Source organism: Bos mutus, chromosome 9 (genome assembly GCF_027580195.1).
Source record: "Bos mutus isolate GX-2022 chromosome 9, NWIPB_WYAK_1.1, whole genome shotgun sequence".
Taxonomy (NCBI): domain Eukaryota; kingdom Metazoa; phylum Chordata; class Mammalia; order Artiodactyla; family Bovidae; genus Bos; species Bos mutus.
The window spans coordinates 90,805,865-90,824,322 of NC_091625.1; the positions used below are offsets into that span (position 1 = coordinate 90,805,865).

The 18,458-nt window shown below is 42.6% G+C and overlaps 1 protein-coding gene across 4 annotated transcripts in view; it reads right to left on the reverse strand.

Annotated features, from left to right (window-relative positions):
* CNKSR3 (CNKSR family member 3) overlaps window positions 1-18,458 on the reverse strand; it is a 106,136-nt gene that overhangs the window by 11,723 nt on the left and 75,955 nt on the right. For all 4 annotated transcript variants that reach the window (XM_070376899.1, XM_070376896.1, XM_070376897.1 and 1 more), the window contains 5 exons: window positions 14,297-14,338; window positions 10,502-10,621; window positions 8,861-8,920; window positions 3,702-3,770; window positions 3,288-3,434 (listed from right to left, as the gene is read on the reverse strand). In XM_070376899.1, coding sequence (XP_070233000.1) covers window positions 3,288-3,434; window positions 3,702-3,770; window positions 8,861-8,920; window positions 10,502-10,621; window positions 14,297-14,338 — 438 coding nt within the window. The remainder of the gene's footprint in view (window positions 1-3,287; window positions 3,435-3,701; window positions 3,771-8,860; window positions 8,921-10,501; window positions 10,622-14,296; window positions 14,339-18,458) is intronic.

Below are 18,458 nucleotides of genomic sequence, written 5' to 3' on the forward strand. Positions count from 1 at the left end.
TTGTGTGATTTCTGTCACTGGTATCACCACGCAAGGTCACTGCCACATTTCACATCTGCTTCTCGCTTTCCCTGCCTGCCTACCCCTAACCCAAAGACTTTTCTAAAGGTTACTATGAATAATTAGAATTGAGATTTAGAAATACTAACTACTTGTCTGAGGTCTCACAGCTAAGATGAGTCAGAGATTGGATTTGAATGCAAGGAGTTCAGTTCTGGACCCCCTTCCTCTGTTTTGTGAGTCCTCTTGATACTTCTTCCAAAGGATCTCTTGAGTTAGTCTTTCAGAATCGCCCCAGTCCCAGCCTCACCCAGAAGCCAGGTGGCTCAGTGGTAAAGAGCCTCCTGCCAGTGCAGAAGATGAAAGTTCGATTCCTGGGTCAGGAAGAAACCTGGAGAAGGAAATTGCATCACCCTCCAGTATTCTTGCTTGTGAAATCCATGGACAGAGGAGCCTGGTGAGCGACAGTCCATGGGGGTCACAAGAGTCAGACATGACTTAGCAACTAAAAATCAAAAACAACAAAAGACATGTAGCACCTCCCACCTGCTGTTTCAAGTTTAGATAGTGTCTTGGGCTAAACTGTGTCCCCGGAGCCCCCAGTAGCTCAGAATGTGACTGTACTTGCAGTCTTTAAAGATATGCTTAATTTAAAATAAGGTCACATGAGTGGGCCCTAATCCAGTCTGACTGGTATCCCTGTAAGAAGAAGTGATTAGGACACAGACATACAGAGCAAGCTCCAATACTCTGGCCACTTAATGTGAAGAGCCAACTCATTGGAAATGATCCTGATGCTGGGAAAGACTGAGGGCAGGAGGAGAAGGGGGCAACAGAGGATGAGCTGGTTGGATGGCATCATCGACTCAATGAACATGAGTTTGAGCCAACTCTGGGAGATAGTAAAGGACAGGGAAGCCTGGAGTGCTACAGTCCATGGGGTTGCAAAGAGTCAGGCACAACTTAGCGACTGAATAACAACATACAGAGCAAAGACCACATGAAGACACAAGGAGAAGATGGCCATCTGCAAGCCAAGGAAAGAGACGTCACAAGAAGCCAACCTTGCTCTCAGATCGCCAGCCCCCAGACTTCTGAAGGAATACACTTTCATTTCAGTGACCCGGTCACTGGTACTTGGTTATGGCGGCCCTAGCAAACCAACCCAGACATTAGTGTAAAAACCAACTGTCAACCTGTTGACATTACCTGCGGGATGAGGTCCGTGCTCCTTAGCCTAGAACTCTATACCCACCTGTCCAGCCGAGCCCACTGGTCCAGCTTTCTCTCCCACCCCCTGCCTGAGAGTCTGGTCTACTTCATGCCGGAGAGCTGTGATGTTCACCCAGAGCCCCTCTGGTTAGCCAGTGAACCCAGCTGCTGTGAGTATCTATTGCTAAAAGCTCACAGTCACCCCCTGCTCCGTAGAATTGCTCTCAGCCGACAGCAGACACCCCTGCGTACAGCTGCCAGAGCCTGTGTTGTGTGGTTACACCTGGGTAACAGCCCAAGACTAGACTCTACCTGAGACAGCACCTTGCGGGCTTCCCCTCCTTCGTCTGCCTCCCTCCCTCCTTGCCAAGTTTTACGGGAAGTACCTGCCCTAAATCATTTCACAAGAACGTCTGCCACACTCTCTGCCTCCAGGAAATCCTATCTGGGCACCACCCGCCCTGACGGCAGTGTATCCTCCCTTGGTGGCTGTGTGAACAGCGTTCATCTACTCCACCAAGAGCCTCCCATCTGCCTACGAAATCCCACCGAGTTTTCCAGGCTCCCACCGCCTCGGAAGAGGTGCTTTCGCTCACCTGTTCATGCCCATCACCCCTTCCTCAGAACCCAACATTCACCCCCCTGCACCAAGGAGCTGGCAGAGCTGGCTGGCGGGAAGCCCTCCATCAACTACCGATGGTAAAGTAAGACCTCTTCTGTGTTAAGTAACACATTCTGAGAAATCCAGAAGTATTGAAAGACGGTGCCCTGTGTGCTGAGTGATGCAAGCAGAACAACAGGGAAGGCTGGCGTGCTGCAGTCCATGCGGTCGCAAAGAGTCGGACACGACTGAGCAACTGAACTGAACCAAAGCAAACAGAAGCTGCTGGAGTGTGATTGATACGTTCCCTTTTTATTTAAGAAGTGGCTTTAATTATGTGCCCCTCCTGGCTCCACTGTCCACACCCTGTTCTTTATTTTTATGGGTCCCCTGCCCCGCTAAGGTACACACGCAGACAGATTTCCAGCGCTCTGTGCATCACGAAAACAGCCATTGATAGTGTGAGGTACTGCCGTTCCTTCCATTTGAAGATGGACAGTAAAATCACAGAGAGTTACACATAAGTGGCAATCTCAATCTTATAAAAGAGCTTTAAAGTGTGCTGCTTTTCTTTCATGGTTTAGAAATTAAACACAAAGAACTGACGATATAAGGAGAGGGTTGGTGGGGTGCATGTCCACTCAAGTGTAAGCAGTAAGGAGTGCATTGTCTGTAGAGAATTCAAATAATAAAACTAAAAGCCAATCGGCTTTTTATTCTCATCCAAGACTACTAAATCTAACAAAGGAGTGACGGAGCTCCCTGCCTGGTGGGTGGGTCTCACAGTCCCTACCCCTGCCTGGATAAACCGATGTTGAGGACTCTACCCCAGGCGGTCTCAGAGCAGTGTTCAAACTGGATTCCTTTATGGGACTGTGTGTTTGAAACGGTAGAGGAGAAGGGCCAGAAGGGCCAGAAGTCTGCCACCGTCTGCAGCGATGACAGACAGTTGCCACAAGCGGCTACCCAGCACCTGAAATGTGGCTGGTGAGACAGAGGAACTGAAGCTTTCCTTTTAATTATTAAAACAGTCACAGGTGGCTAGTGGCTGCCATATTAGTCAGCGCAAATCCAGCAAGTCTGCTCTCATGTACGCAGGATTATTGGATGGGCTTCCCAGGTGGCACAGTGGTAAAGAATCTACCTGCCAATGCAGGAGATGGGGGTTCGGTCCCTGGGTCGGGAAGATCCCCTGGAGGAGAAAATGGCAACCTGCTCCAGTATTCCTGCCTGGGAAATCCAATTGATAGAGAAGACTGGCAGGTTACAGTCTATGGAGTTGCAGAGTTGGACGCGACTGAGCAACTCAGCACCTGTACATACAGGATTATAGAATAATTATCCATTCACAGATAATCCATACACTCCCGAAACCAATCAAACTGTAACCTTTTTTTTTTTTTTTAGACAACTCAGGTATTATACATTGTTCCTGCACCAATGTCAAAGAAAGGCTTTCAACCAATAACAGTACCTGCACCAGAGGCGGCTTCCACCGTAGGTTTTTCAGGGGGGCAGGAGTGAAGTTGAAGGAACTCGTGGGGCGCTTCTTAAGCAGTAACACAACTCCAGTAGGATTCTCTCTCAACTTTCTCACCAGATTTTTTAGCTGCCATCCCACCTTCAAAGAAAGATAGTGAGGAGAGGGGACTTACTCATGAATAATGAAAACTCAAGCCTATTTGAGTTCAAGGAATTCAAATTTCCTTGAATTCATCTCAAGGAAATCAGCTATGAGCAAATAGGCAGATACAAATCTGTTCATTCTAGCACTGCTTAAAATTATGGAAAGCTGGATATAAACTGCAAATTTTTTAAATGCAAGCAAAATGGTTTAGAAGTTTTAGAAGGGGAAGATGAAGTCTTAAGCTTCAACGAACAAACTCACCACAGTTTGCTGATTAACCTGAATGACTTCATCACCAGCATGAATCTTCTGAGATCTGTCTGCAGGAGACTGTTAGAGACAAACAGAGAGAGACCTGTCTTATTTTTTAAGCCTCCTTTTTCTTTCTGCTTCTATTTCGTCTCCCTTCTTTCTTCTACACAAAACAAGCAATGGGAATACAATTTTCTCAAGAACAGTTACACAGTGTGCTGGAGATTCCTAAAACTACACAGCCTGTAGAACTTGGCATGTGAATACGCGTGTTATCTCCAGTGGTTTGTTACAACAGATAATCTGTCAGTAGGAACAGCCAAGGTTCATCTAACCTACCATGAAGAGTGGGACGCACTGTCCACCTAACATGCTGATCAAAGCCACTGGTTCATCTAAAAAGTACCTTCCCTATATTCCTGTCAAAATTAATCTTGTAAAAGCTGACCAACTGCTTAACATGTAAAGATGGTCACTGTAACTCTGTCACATAATTGCTTTTTATGTGATTATTAAAACTAACTCTTTATTTTACTCAAACTTGTTTTACATGTTATCATCACATTGCTAAAATAGAAAGATAGTGAAAACAGAAGATATTTAGAAAAAATTTAAATTTTTTTTGTCTTCAGGTTGAATTCTAAATGGATGCATTTTCACAGTATCAAAACAAAGTCCAGACTTCGTGCGCTTCAAATAACAATTTGCTACAAATTTGCAAATATCTGTGTATGTGTGTATATATATATATATATATATATCTCCCCACATATGTGTGTATAGGCAGATAAATATATGTAATCTATTTGTCAAATATTTTCTCATGGTTTCTTGTTCATTTAATCAAATTATAACTCAATGTGTAAGAAATTTCATACGATTTTAAAATATGTTTAAAAAATTCTGCCAACAAACTTTACAGATATCATTAGGCTTATTTTATGGAGTTTTGAGGAAATTGACATTCAGTGGTAAATAACTCAGTTATGGACACACAGTAAGTGAAAGATGCAGAATATAACTTTATGCTTATTAGGTGGTTTTTAACATGAAAGTAATACCTTAAAAATTTTCCCCTGATAAATTGTAACTATATGTCGAAGTATTATTTCATCTTAAAGGGAACCTGTGCCATAATTTCTTCTCAACTTTTTTTCTCTCATTAATACCTTTTACAGACTAAACATTTTGACAAAGAATTTGAAAAGTATTTTAGGATAAGTGTAATGTCTAATCCTACCTAGAAGTATAGGTTTATTATCATTATTTAATTGCAAAAACAATAAATTCATGGAATAAAATAAAACAGAATTATGCAAAAAAAAAGATACTTCATATGATCAAAAGAGAAGGAAAGGATGAAACTTTGATTTCAAATTCTAATCAACTGTTACTGAAGCCAGAATGTTTTATTTTGTGACTTATATAACTGAATCTTCAAGCAATTTACAACCATCCTTTATAAATAGCACCTTTGAACACAGTGATGGGGGTAGCAACTAAACTCAAGACACCCTTGCTGAACTTTCTCACTCAGCTGTTGTGATAGGCTCAACAAGAAATGAGCAGGGAAAAAAAAAGAAATGAGCGAGTAGCATTAAACTATCGGAGAAGGCAATGGCACCCCACTCCAGTACTCTTGCCTGGAAAATCCCATGGATGGAGGAGCCTGGTAGGCTGCAGTCCCTGGGGTCGCAAGGAGTCAGACATGACTGAAACGACTTAGCAGCAGCAGCAGCAGCAGCATTAAACTGTAGAAACAGTCTCTTGGATTCTGGGCCAACACAAGGCACAGGTAACTAGGCCAGCTACTTTTGAAAACATTTAACTTGCCACCGTGACTACCGGCTGTGCCTCACCCGTGAGACCAGCATCGTGGGTACCACGGGGAGATGGTCTGTCTCCAATCCCCTGCTCCTGAGGCACTTCTTAAACAAACAAATGTGTCAATGCTCCTTTCTTGCCCCTAGTGTCAGATGCCAAACCCATGGTTACAGGTCAACTTTAGCAAGTCTGATCATAATCAGTCCAGTCCCAGTTAATCTTCCTGGGCTGGGGATTCATCTAAGGTAAGCGTCACTTTCTAAAAGATAGCCTTGAAGCCAGAAAGTCCCTGTTTACAGATAAGCAATCTTAAAAAAAAAAAGTCCCAGTGTCCTGAACTGACTTCCATTCCTCTTCACATATTCATTTCTCCAGTGTCCTACCAAATGATTAAGCGTTGTGCTTGGCAGAACACTGGTAAAGAGAGAGCCTGATACCAAAATTCTTCCTAGGGTAGTTGCTCTTGATGATCTTCACTGTGTGCTGGACTACTGAAAAATGATGCTTGATCTGGCCTACTGCAGAAGAGTGATGCCCTGGAGAAGAATGCATCCATTCTTCAGAGGCTCATCTATTTCCCAACTCATGTCAGGGGTAGGGAAGAGGAGTAGGGCTAAGATCCCATCAGACTTCTGTCAAGGTCCTGAGCAACATCAAAAAAAGAAGATAGACAATCACCAGATCCTGTTTGTCTGATCTTGGAATGATCCTGACTTCTCAGGTAACCTCAAAAAAAAAAAAAAGGACTAAAGGCCTGAGATGACCTGCTGGCATTGCTGGCATTGCGTCAACTAGAGTCCAAGATAGAGGAGTGTGGAGACAATTCACATTGAGAAAGAAGTTGGTGAATTCTGTCCACTCTAACCCTCCAAAACCAGGCTTTTATAAAAACATTCTGACTCTAAAATCATAGCAACCTTCAGTGATAGACAGAAAGCTGTCCTGGAACTGGCATTTTCTACTGGCATTTAACATTTAAGTGTAAAATATCCAGCACTAAGTATAAAATATTCAGATCAAGTCCTTGAGAAGTGGGCTCTTACCTAACTCCCCACTGTCATCGACAAGAATTACAGAGTATGTAGCATATTCCAGACAATGAACATAAGGTGACTGCAAGAATGAGGGACATTTTCCAGCAGATTACCAGACGGAAAAAGACCAGTTTCCCCTTCTCTGATTTTGAACAAGAAGGAAACCATTTCTCTCTAGGATGACTTAGGTACCATCCTACGTGGAGGCACTAGGAGCAGCCACATCCAGGTAAATCCTGAATCTCTCATCCAGTCCTAAGAGTCTGGTAGGAATTCTACGGAATGTATCAGTAGACATTTGATTTGATTCAAAGCTGGTTTTCTTTAGTTTACAGTGCGTGGGGGGAAAGCAGGCTAGGGATGAGGTAGACAGTGAAAGGAAGTAACATTATAGTGTTCTATATGTTTATCCAAGATTGAAATTGGTTCAAAGACCTGATTGAGTCTGGAACTGCACAGGTCTGGGTTGTTAATGCAATCACCAAATTACTAGATGCAAAACTTCAACTGTTTAAAAGCTAAAATAGGACTTTCCTGGTGGTGCAGTGAATAAAAATCTGCCTGCCAATACAAGGGACATGGGTTCAATTCCTGGTCTGGGAAGATTCCACAACTAAGCCCGAGTGCTGCAACTACCGAAGCCGGCATGCCTAGAGCCCCGCTCTGCAACAAGGGAAGCCACCAAAAGAAGAAGCTGGAGCAGCCAGCGAAGAGTAGCCCCGCTCACCACAGCTAGAGAAAGCCCGTGCAAAGCAACGAAGACCCAGTGCAGCCAAAAACAAAATAAATAAAATGTAAAAACTGAAGTGACATTCACCATCCCTCTGAATCTATCCAGCTTCAGAACAATGTACTGAGTGGTACATGAGCATATTCGTGTCATGGTGCGGCTAAATACACAAAGTCTCTGACAAGGATGAGGGAGGAACATTTGTTGTGATTTTTTTTTGCACCGGCCCCAGCCTAAAAGGAGAGGATCCTGGGCCATTTTTGCCTCTCGGGTGCCATGGTATAAAAATTCCCAGTGGTCTGAGTGCTCTCACTGTAACTCAATAAACAATGCTTAAAGACACTACCAGCTTCCACTCACTTGTCTGCCAGAACCACACAACTTATTTGTAATTCATTGAATGCCTTACAGTGCCACTTTCTTTCTTATTATAAAAATCAAATGTGTCACAAACTCTCATCAAAGATCATGCCTTTTTATTTTATCAACAGACCTAGCAGCTGAAGCTCAAACTTCGACACATATTTCCATCAGATCAGAAAAGTATTTCCCTGGTGGCTCAGTGGTAAAGAATCTGCCCACCAGTGAGGAGACCCAGGTTCAATCCCCAGGTCAAGAAGATCCCCTGGCGAAGGAATCTGCAACCCACTCCAACATTCTTGCCTGGAGAATTCCATGGACAGAGGAGCCTAGAGGGCTATAGTCCATGGGGTGGACAAGAGTCCGACATGACTCAGCGACTACAACAACAACAATGAACAAAAGTAGTCACCAAGTTTCTTGTGTCTTGAATTACATCCTCTTGTCTTATTTGATTAAATAGCAATTAATTCCATAGACACATGCTATTTTTACACAGACGCAGAGAAGTTTTTCTGACATTTCAAGCTCTGTATCAATGTCATTCAAAAGCTAGCTGTATTGTAGGTGGCATAAAGAAAGCATTCAATTAGCTCTACTTTTCACAAATTCAAAATGTTTGAGGAACTAAGGGAAAACCTTTTATGTAGCAGAATTTTCTAAAGGATGATAACAGAGTACAAGTTCCTCACAACAGAAATGGCCCTGCTTTTTCTATTCAAATGATTAAGGGGGGAAAAACTAAATTTCAGTATCATGCAAGTATTATGAAATACAGCTCTATAAAAAGAAACTTCGTCATGCAAAAACCTGAAAATAGTTGCTTTGGTGACACATATAAATTCCACTTTAAAAAAAAAACACTATATTTAACACATATGGTCACCAATTCCAGCTCTTATAAGAGTGATTCTCAACAACAAAGAGATCACTGCTTTTGTATTTATGGGTTAACACTTCCAAGAGCGCAAAAAAAATAACACAGGATGGCAAAAGCTGGGCAAAGTGTGTGAATGAGAGCAATAAAGGACAATTTAAATAATACATTGATGACAGCTGGTGATGAGCAGCACACTAGCAACAGAAATAAACAAAACAGGCGCCCACACTCCCTTACAGATAATAGAACAACATACACATAGTTAAATGAAAGGAATAGGGACGCTGTCAAATCTGCTTGAAGGTACAATAGCTTTTGCATTAAATGGATATGCACTTACATTTTCTGTGGTTCCAGTAATCACGTGCAATCCATCATAGGTCGATTTGATGTACATACCCTAGAGTGAGTCACAAACATATTAACTCATTACTCCAACGTTTAGAAACAGAGCCACAAGTGAGACTTAGACTTGACAAAACATTAAAGGCAGTCATTTCCGAACACCCCTCATTCTTCAGCCTTCTGAAACACTGTAAAACGAGATCCAAAGAGCAGTGAAGGGGAACTAACCAAATACTAGTGAAGGAGATCAGAAACGAGATCTCTTTGACATTATAATTTGTGTACCAGGCACACAGAATTTTGCTCTATGTCTGAGGACTCAGAAGGAATGTTCTCAGATCTGCTGCATGAATGAGGCAGTTCAAACAAGGCCGGTCCTCTCCCGACCATCTCTCTGTGTAGTGACACAATATATTCACTTAATTTGGTCTCAGCAGTCACTGCACGGTGACTTATTCAAGCCACGAACAACCAAACCAGGATGTAAGAGCAGAGACTGCTCAGGAACACAATGTAAGAAATAAATTAGAAACAGGCATTCCTGCATTTTAAGGGAGGCATAAATATTAATACACTCCATCCTTAAATGCCCAGTGGGCAAACTCAGAGGTGAACGCAGAGCCTGGAAGAAATATCTCTGCAGTTTGAGGCACTTTGTATTATTTTTAAAAAATGTTTATTAAACTTTTATAAGACGGGGAAAGAGCAAAAGGTAGAGAGAGCAAAGAGTGGTTGCTCACCCTGGTACCAATGCTGTAATAACACAGAACCTCCTCAGGAGTCATTTTGACAGTGAACTTGCCCTGCTCAGCAATCTACAAGCCTCTGGGGATGAGTATCTCACCCAACACTAACACCTTCACGTTTCTGCCCAGGCTCTCTGTTCCTGCTATTCACTATCAGAGTAATCAGCCTCTCCCTCTGCATGGTATTCCTCTTCACAGAGCTTTGCTTGGGTAACTTCACCATTTGGAACGGCAACTCCACTTCTGCCCACTCGGGCACTTCTCCACTTCAATACGTGGATAAGCCCACCTCCAGGAAGCCTTCCATGTTTACTTCAGTATAAGCAATCATTTACTTTGAATTGGAGCAGTCTCGGTATATACATTTCTCCTTACCAAGAATGTGGCCCTAGGTGCTGATCTAGGTATCCACCTGCAGACTCTCGGGGCCTGTTACTACAGAGCTCATACATTATGTCTAAAACATTTCTGAACTTTTTTAAAACCATCATTTCTTTCAACCTGTCTCTTCTCACATAAAGCCTAAGTGCTAATAGAGACGTCATAGCAGACGTTGTTTCCTACCCAGAGACCATCTTTACTTTGTGGAAATGTGCTCTATCTCCTTGTATTGCTAAGACCTAAAAATAAAACTGTTAAGACAATTCCTCAAGACACGAGTTTACAGTTTTAAAACTGTATTTATTTTTATACTTTGAAGACGCTTTGATATAAAACATATCAACAGTTCAAGACGGCAAATTCTTAACCGCATAATGGAAATCAGTCTAATTCTACTATTCAGAATTCTAGTGAAAGCAATATGGAATTATTGTTTTTAAAAAAACACAGCAACTTTAATAAAACAATGATGCTATCCAAAAATAAACAAATGCTGTTAGACGCCTTACCAAACCTTCCCCAGGTTTAATGTTTGGTAGGTGAACTTCTTCCAGACACGCACACTGGCTCATTACAGGATCCGTGGTAGATCGGATGGTCTTGTCACAGATGCCATTTAAAACCTTGACCTAGAGTTGGAGAGGCAAATAGAGAAGGTCAATCATTAACCAAGTTTATCTCCGGCTGAATTCTTTTTTAAAATGCACTTCACTGATCATCCTTAGCTCTGGCCGTAACACTGTGATAAAACCACCCAGTCCACGTGGCACGTGGCTTCCATATTTGCAACGTGTAGAATAGTGTCATTATTCCAGCTTTGCTTTAAAAGTGCAGCTTTTAGATTAACTTATTTACAGCCACTGAAGTGCACAGGCTGGGCGGAAACCCCCTTTCAGCAGCTAAATAGAACCATGTATTCCCAGCCATCTCTGCGTTTTTTTAAGAATGGCTCACATTCTCTGCATACCAACTACTGACAACATAAAAAAATAATCATCTTGTCCTGCACCTTTTTTGAAAAATGCATTTCATATTTTAAAATAGTTTTAAGGACTTCCCTGATGGTCCACTGGTTAAGACTCTGTGCTTCCAATGTAGGGGGTGTGGGTTCGATCCCTGGTCAGGAACTAAGATCCCACATGTCACTGGAGTGGTACAGCCAAAATATTAAGTAAGTAAATAAAATTAAAGCTGTTTTCATTTTAGAGAAAAAAGAAGCAGAAATTACAGAGTTCCATCTATTTTCTTTTCCATCTCAACAGTTTCTAACACAGCTATATTATTATAATGGTTAATAATAAGATACTATTAACATCAGGACTTCCCTGGTGGCTCAGACAGTAAAGCGTCTTGCTTACAATGCAGGAGACCTGAGTTCGATCCCTGGGTTGGGGAGATCCTCTGGAGAAGGCAATGGCACCCCACTCCAGTACTCTTGCCTGGAAAATCCCATGGACAGAGGAGCATGGTAGGCTACATTCCCCGGGGTCGCAAAGAATCAGACACAACTGAGCGACTTCACTTTCACTTTCATTAACATCTTGCATTAGTATGGTGTATTTGTTACAACTGACCAACCAACAGTGACACATTATTGTTAACTAAGTTCCATAGTTTACATTAGAATTCACTCTTTAGGGTGTACAGTTCTACAGGTTTTGATAGATGCACAATGTCATATATTCACCATCACAGTGTCATAGAAAATAGCTTCACTACCCTAAAAATTCCCTCGGTTCCACCCACCTGTCTGTCCCTCCTCCCCCAGGATAAACCCCTAGCAATTACTGATCATTTTATTTTCTCCATAGGTTCTCTTTTTCTAAAATCTCATATGGTTAGAATCATATAGCATATAGATTTTGGATTTTCAGATTGGCTTCTTTCACTTGGTCATATGCATTTCAGGGCCCTCCATATCTTTCCATGGCTCGATAGCTCGTTTCTTTCTATTGCTGAATAATATTCCATTGTCTGGATGTTCCAGGTTGTTTATCCAGTCACATACTGAAGGACACCTTGGCTACTTCCTAGTTTGGGCAGTTATGATTAAAGTGGCTAGAATAGTCCATGCAGCTTTTGGTGAATATTAGTTTCTTTCATTTGGGTAAACACCTAGGTGGATAACTGCTGGTTTGTAGGGTAACAGAATGCTTAGCTTTGTAAGGAAAAAAAATGCCACAACGTCTTCCAGTGCGGCTGCACCATTTTGCATTCCCACCAGCAATGAACGAGAGTTCCTCTTGCTCTACATTGGTGTCATCACGAGGTAGAGTTTAGTTACCCTATTAAGTGTGTAGTGGTACCTCACTGTTATTTTAATTTGAAATTCCTTAATGAAATGTGATGCTGAATATCTTTTCATATACTTACCTGCCAACCGGTATATCTTTTATCATGAGGTGTTTGTTCAGATCTTTCACCTGCTTTTTAATTAGGTTGTTTGCTTTCTTATTATTGAGTTTTGAAGAGTTCTTTGTGCATTTTGCACATAAGTTCTTTATCTGATGTGTGTTCTGAGAACAACTTCTCCCAGTCTGTGCCTTGTCTTTTTGTTCTCTTAACATTGCATTGATGGAGCAGAGATATTAATTTTAATGCAGTCTACCTTACCCATTTTTCTCTCATGGATCACACTTTTTTATTTTTTCACTCCTGAGTTTCCCAGTGGACTCAAACATCCAGATGTGCTCTCTAGCTGGGATTGGCTCCATCCTTCATTAGTAAAAAGAGTCAACAAGTTGATCTATCCATAATCCAAGGCATTCTTTTTTTTTTTCAAGCAGACTATTCTAATCTTCTTATTTGTTTTTATTTATTTATATTTTGGTTGTGCTGGGTCTTTGTTGCTGCATGAGCTGGACCTTTCTCTAGTTGCAGTGAGAGGGGGGTGCTCTCCAGTTGCATTGCGAAGGCTTCTAACTGTAGCGATTTCTCTTGTTGCAGAGCATGGGCTCTGGGGTATGCAGGCTTCAGCACTTGCAACGCATGGGCTCAGTAGTTTCAGTGTCTGGACTCTAGAGCACAGGCTCAGTAGTGTGGTGTGTGGGATCTTCTCGGATAAGTGATAGATCCCAAGTCCCCTGAGTTGGCAAGTGGATTCTTATCCACTGCACCACCAGGGAAGCCCATGGATCACACTTTTCACATCATATCTAAAAACTCATCATCAAACCCAAGGTCAGCAAGATTTTCTCCTGTTGCTGCTAAGTCGCTTCAGTCGTGTCCAACTCTGTGCGACCCCAGAGACAGCAGCCCACCAGGCTCCCCTGTCCCTGGGATTCTCCAGGCAAGAACACTGGAGTGGGTTGCCATTTCCTTTTCCAATGCATGAAAGTGAAAAGTGAAAGTGAAGTCGCTCAGTCATGTCCGACTCTTAGCGACCCCATGGACTGTAGCCTACCAGGCTCCTCCGTCCATGGGATTTTCCAGGCAAGAGTACTGAAGTGGGGTGCCATTGCCTTCTCCTTTCTCCTGTTATTTCTAGGCATTTTATAGTTTTGCATTTTACATTTAGGTCTGTGAGCTTTACAGTGACCACTCACATTCTCTGAACACCAAACACTGACCAGATAAAATTACTGTAGAGACATGAGGATCCCTATTGAGTGGTCTCCATGTAGAAATCCTAGTGGCTACGTGTGGTTATTTCTCCCAATCCCAGATTCATCTAACCTTTCAAAATTAAACAACCAAAGAAATCAGGATTTTATAAAGAGTGATGTTTTTCTTCTAAGGGGGAAGAATCTAAGAAGTGACACTTTTGCATGCCTCCAATGTGTTTAACCTCCCTATTTATGGAAAATATATTTATAGCGGTTTCATTGCTAAATTCCTCAACATCAGTAGGAAGAAGGCCTTATCAAAAGAGCACAGGCTGGCTTATGTCAAAAGGAGGAAGTGATGATGAATAGTTACAAAATGCTCTTTAAACAGTCACAGTACATCCCCCTTCCATCATAAGATTTTTGCCAAGATTTTTTTTAATTAAAAGAAAAAAAGGTGAAATTTGCACATCAGTTTAACCCTGAGAGCTGAGAGTTAGCTATCTAAATATAATTATACCTTGAAGAAGTGTTGGGGGGAGCAAAGCAGAGACCCTAATATACCCAATTTAGTTGGTCTTGTTGTTAAATAACTTGTATTCTTGCCTTTCTACCTAAATTAAGAGATTCATATCCCAAAAGTCAGTATTTCAAAGCATATCCCGAAATACCTAACCACAATACATTTACTTTAATTAATGTGATTCCCACTGTTTTGGGAAAAGGAATTTTACAGTAACTTTTAGAAGGTATACTTACTACAGCCAAAACTTTATCCTCCATTTCTGCTACAAGGCAATCCTAAAGGAAGAAAGAAGAAAATTAAGCTATAAGAGATAAAAACTTTCAGATACAATTGGCTTAGCTTGCTAGCTATTTCCTGGGACCCAAGGAGGTCCCTGACACACACACCTCCGACCCTGCAGCCTGTAGTCCTGAACTTCAGGGAAGAGAAGACTTCGAAAAGAGGGCAGACATTAGATTCCTCCTAAGACTCTACTGTCTCCAGATCCAGGATGCTAATCATCCAAGGAACCCATCTGACCAATTATTTAATCAGAAAGCCTATAGAAATCACCTGAACTAAACTCTACCCACTGTCCAGACTGTACAGAGAGTAGGAAGCCAGAAGTCAGAGTCCAGGAAAGTTGATGATGGTTCTCAAACCTGACCCCAGGCTGAGTTAGCACTGAGCCAACAAGCCGGGAGCCTTTAGTTCTGGGCCTGCCCATAAGAATAGCTTTCAAATAAGGGTTTGAGTAAACTTAGCCACAAAGTTTATTTTAAGCACCACTGAGATTAAATCAGATATTTCAGTCCTTAACGGATGAAAGGGGCTCAACAAAACATTCATTAACACGCTGCCAAAAAAGTGGTCTTGAAGTATGCTATTGATGACATTAAATAATGGGCCGGAATGCAAAGCATTGTTTACTCAGCTTAAGAACAAAAGACTCAGAACCCTATGAACCCAGTTAGCTGATTATAGGAATCACCATTGTCCTGACTGAAAGCAGCCAAAGTGAAACTGACAACGTGAAACTCTCCGTTAACCTTCTAGAACAGGATCTACAGCAGAAGAGCTCAAGCTACGCAGCACTGTGCATGCCGAACAAGAGGGAGACCAGTGAGGTCCTGAGAGTTTATCTGGCACCACTGCCCGCCAGTGATGAGAGATGGTGGTTCGCTCCCCAGTCTGGATGATCCCCTGGAGAAGGAAATGGGAACCCACTCCAGTATTCTTGCCCCATGGACAGAGGAGCCTGGCAGGTTACAGTCCATGGAGTTGCAAAGAGTCAGACACGACTGAAGCAGTTCAGCACCCAGCATGCACTAAGTATAATCCCAAACTGCGGCACCCTAAGGAAAATTCAAAGTATTTCATGTACGGGAAGGACACTCATCAACTCTGTTGGAATGATCAAAGATTTTTGCTTCAGTCAAAATGTCCTTTTAGGTCATTTTTTTCTGCCACTGGTAATAGGGGTTAAAATGTACGGCATTCTACCCTATGATTTTATAATCAGATTTTAGTGCTTTCTGAAAATTTTGTTTAATTTTCTCTACTAGATAAAAATGTGGGAGATCATAGTCACTCTACTGCTCTTAAAATTTACACTGACTCTCAGGCAAAGAGCAGCCTGGAGAGAAAATACTTAAAAAAAGAAATTCAGGAGTATGTTTTTGCACATGTGAGTCTGATGTAAATTCAAACTCCAGGAGCAACTTCTGTAAAATATGAGTGATGACAGCCCAAAAATGTGCTTTTCATCCTCCATCTTGTGCACGAAACCAAACCATCAAATACCATGACAACCCCTCCCCTAATTCAAACCAGCTGAAGGACAGAAATATTAAGTAAATGTCAACTTGAACAAAACAGAATATTTATAAGGTCTTGTTCCGGAAATAAAACTAATGGTTTGTGTCTATGATTTTTCATTTTGTATATGTGCGTGCACGGTCGTGTCTGACTCTTTGCACCTCTGTTGACTGTAGCCCACCAGGATCCTCTGTCCCTGGGATTGTCCAGGCAAGAACACTGGAGTGGGTAGCCATGCCCTCCTTGAGGGGATCTTCCCGACCCAGGGATCGAACCGTAAGTCTTACATCTCCTGTGTAGGCAGGCGGGCTCTTTACCACTAGCACCACCTGGGTAGCCCAGCATTACAATTCCCCAAATAACAGGAGGACTGTCATCCTGGTGAGGCAGAGAGCTCCTCTCCATACACCGGGGCCCAGACATCAAGGTGCATGTGTGACCTCGTGGTTCCTCACATTTGATTCTTTGACGGATCCAAAGAGCCACCAAGAAAGAAAACGGGCTCCCGTGGTGATGGAGCCAAGTTGGGTGAGGGGTGCTCCTGCGTCCCCGAACCATCCAAGGCAGCGTGTGAAAGGGCGCGCTTTTTACCTTCCGCCCTCGGGGACGTGGGTTCCCACACCCATTCCTACCGGGAGGAAGCAGCTGCAGGCCTGACTTCATGCTGTTTGGCATGAAGGCAACGGAATGGAAAAGAGAAGCGCTGGAACCAAGTCAGGCCCTCGGGGCTCCGACAGGAGGGCTGAGGTCTGTCACATCCCTTGGTCAAGTGGATGAGCCGAGCCCCAGTTAAGGATAGCATCCGCTCCCCTCCCTCCTTATTCTCCCTTCTTACTGACTGAGGAGCCTTGGAAGATGGGTTTAACCTCTCCACACCTGAGCCTCCTCCTCTGCAAAGCCAGGAGGAGAACAGCTATCTCAGAGAATTGTTGAGAATTAAATGTGATAAGACACGTCAAGTGGGGTAGTCCACAGCTGAGACCCAACCAATAAAAGGCCCAATAAATGGTCCCCTGGCTCTCCGTTCTCTGGGGATGGTCCTCTCTCCTTCTCTGTTTCCTGGGCTCTCTAGGACTTCCCTGGTGGCTCACATGGTAAAGCGTCTGCCTACAATGCAGGAGACCCAGATTCAATCCCTGGGTCAGGAAGATCTCCTGGAGAAGGAAATGGCAACCCACTCCAGTATTCTTGCCTGGAAAATCCCATGGATGGAGGAGCCTGGTGGGCTACAGTCCATGGGGTCACAGAGAGTTGGACATGATGAGCATCTTCACTTTCTAGGGCTCATTCCCCCATTTCGTTCTACACTGGGACCCAGCGACTGCCCTGACATTTTGTCCCTCGCCAGCACAACACGTGTTCATGTCCTCACAAAGAGGAGAGAAGGAAGATAGAGGTCAGAAGGCCTTCCCACCACAGGAGGCTTCCGCTGAAATACAGCCTGAAAACTGGATGGAAGGTCTCTCCGTGGACTCGGGTGGGGTGGCTGGGGACTCCAGCCCAAGCAGGCTTAAAAGAAGTGTGCAACAGGACTGAATCACTTTGCTACACACCTGAAACTAACATGACATGACAGATCAACTGCACTTCAATTAAAAAAAGAAAATAAAAAAATTACTGAATACACACACACAAAAGAAGTGTGCCGTTTCCTTGCAGGCGAAAAAAACAACTCTCTATCCTTCCAATCAGGAGACACGCCCACTGTCATGGGAGGGAAGGATGCAGAGAAAGTTACAAGAGGACAGGAAAGAGGCAGCATGTGGAACAGAGGAACAAGAAAAGGGACAAACGCCTCTCTTCACAGACAGGCACACCAAAATAAAGACTCCAGGAGAACGTGTCCCTTGTCACTAGAAATAATAGAGACCCAGCTTTTACTCCTTCAATTCCCCAGGAAGAAAAAGCAATAAATGGAAAAGGCAGGCTTCTTCCTAAAGAGTCAAAAGATTCTCTGCCAAGAAGTTCTGAGAAAAACTGCACGTCCCCCAGTTGTGAGAGGGTGTGAAATCCCTGGCAAGGTGAGCCTTGCGGCTGCCATGACACCCCCCGTGGAAAAAGACAGTCCACACATCCTTCCACTGTGCACGCAAATTTTACCATTTGCCAAAGTACCTATGCGCTCTAATCTCTACAGAAAACACATGTTCCTCAGGAGCTAAACATGTTTTTTCAACCCAAGTTCATAAAATGGCATTCCATTTTATGATGTATATATTTATACATATATATATGTGTATATATATACATTTATATATATATATAAATGTATATATTTTATACATTTCAGTCTTAATCTGTAACAATTGTTCAAATTTCAATAAGCTAGAAAATACCAGAAATACTAACATATGTGGTAACTTGGTCTCCTTCTTAAGCCAACAAGTTTGGTTCCAGAAAACTGGTACCAGAAAAGACTTTTATATTTCCTACTATAGGTTATTATTTCTTAAGTAGACATTGTGCTTTTCATATATCTTCTTTAATCTGCATAATCTTTTTGAGGTAGAGTTACTATGTTTTAAATATTTTATATTTCTCTTCTAGATCCATTCTTACATGAATAAATAAACATGATCACATACATGCTTTTTTGTA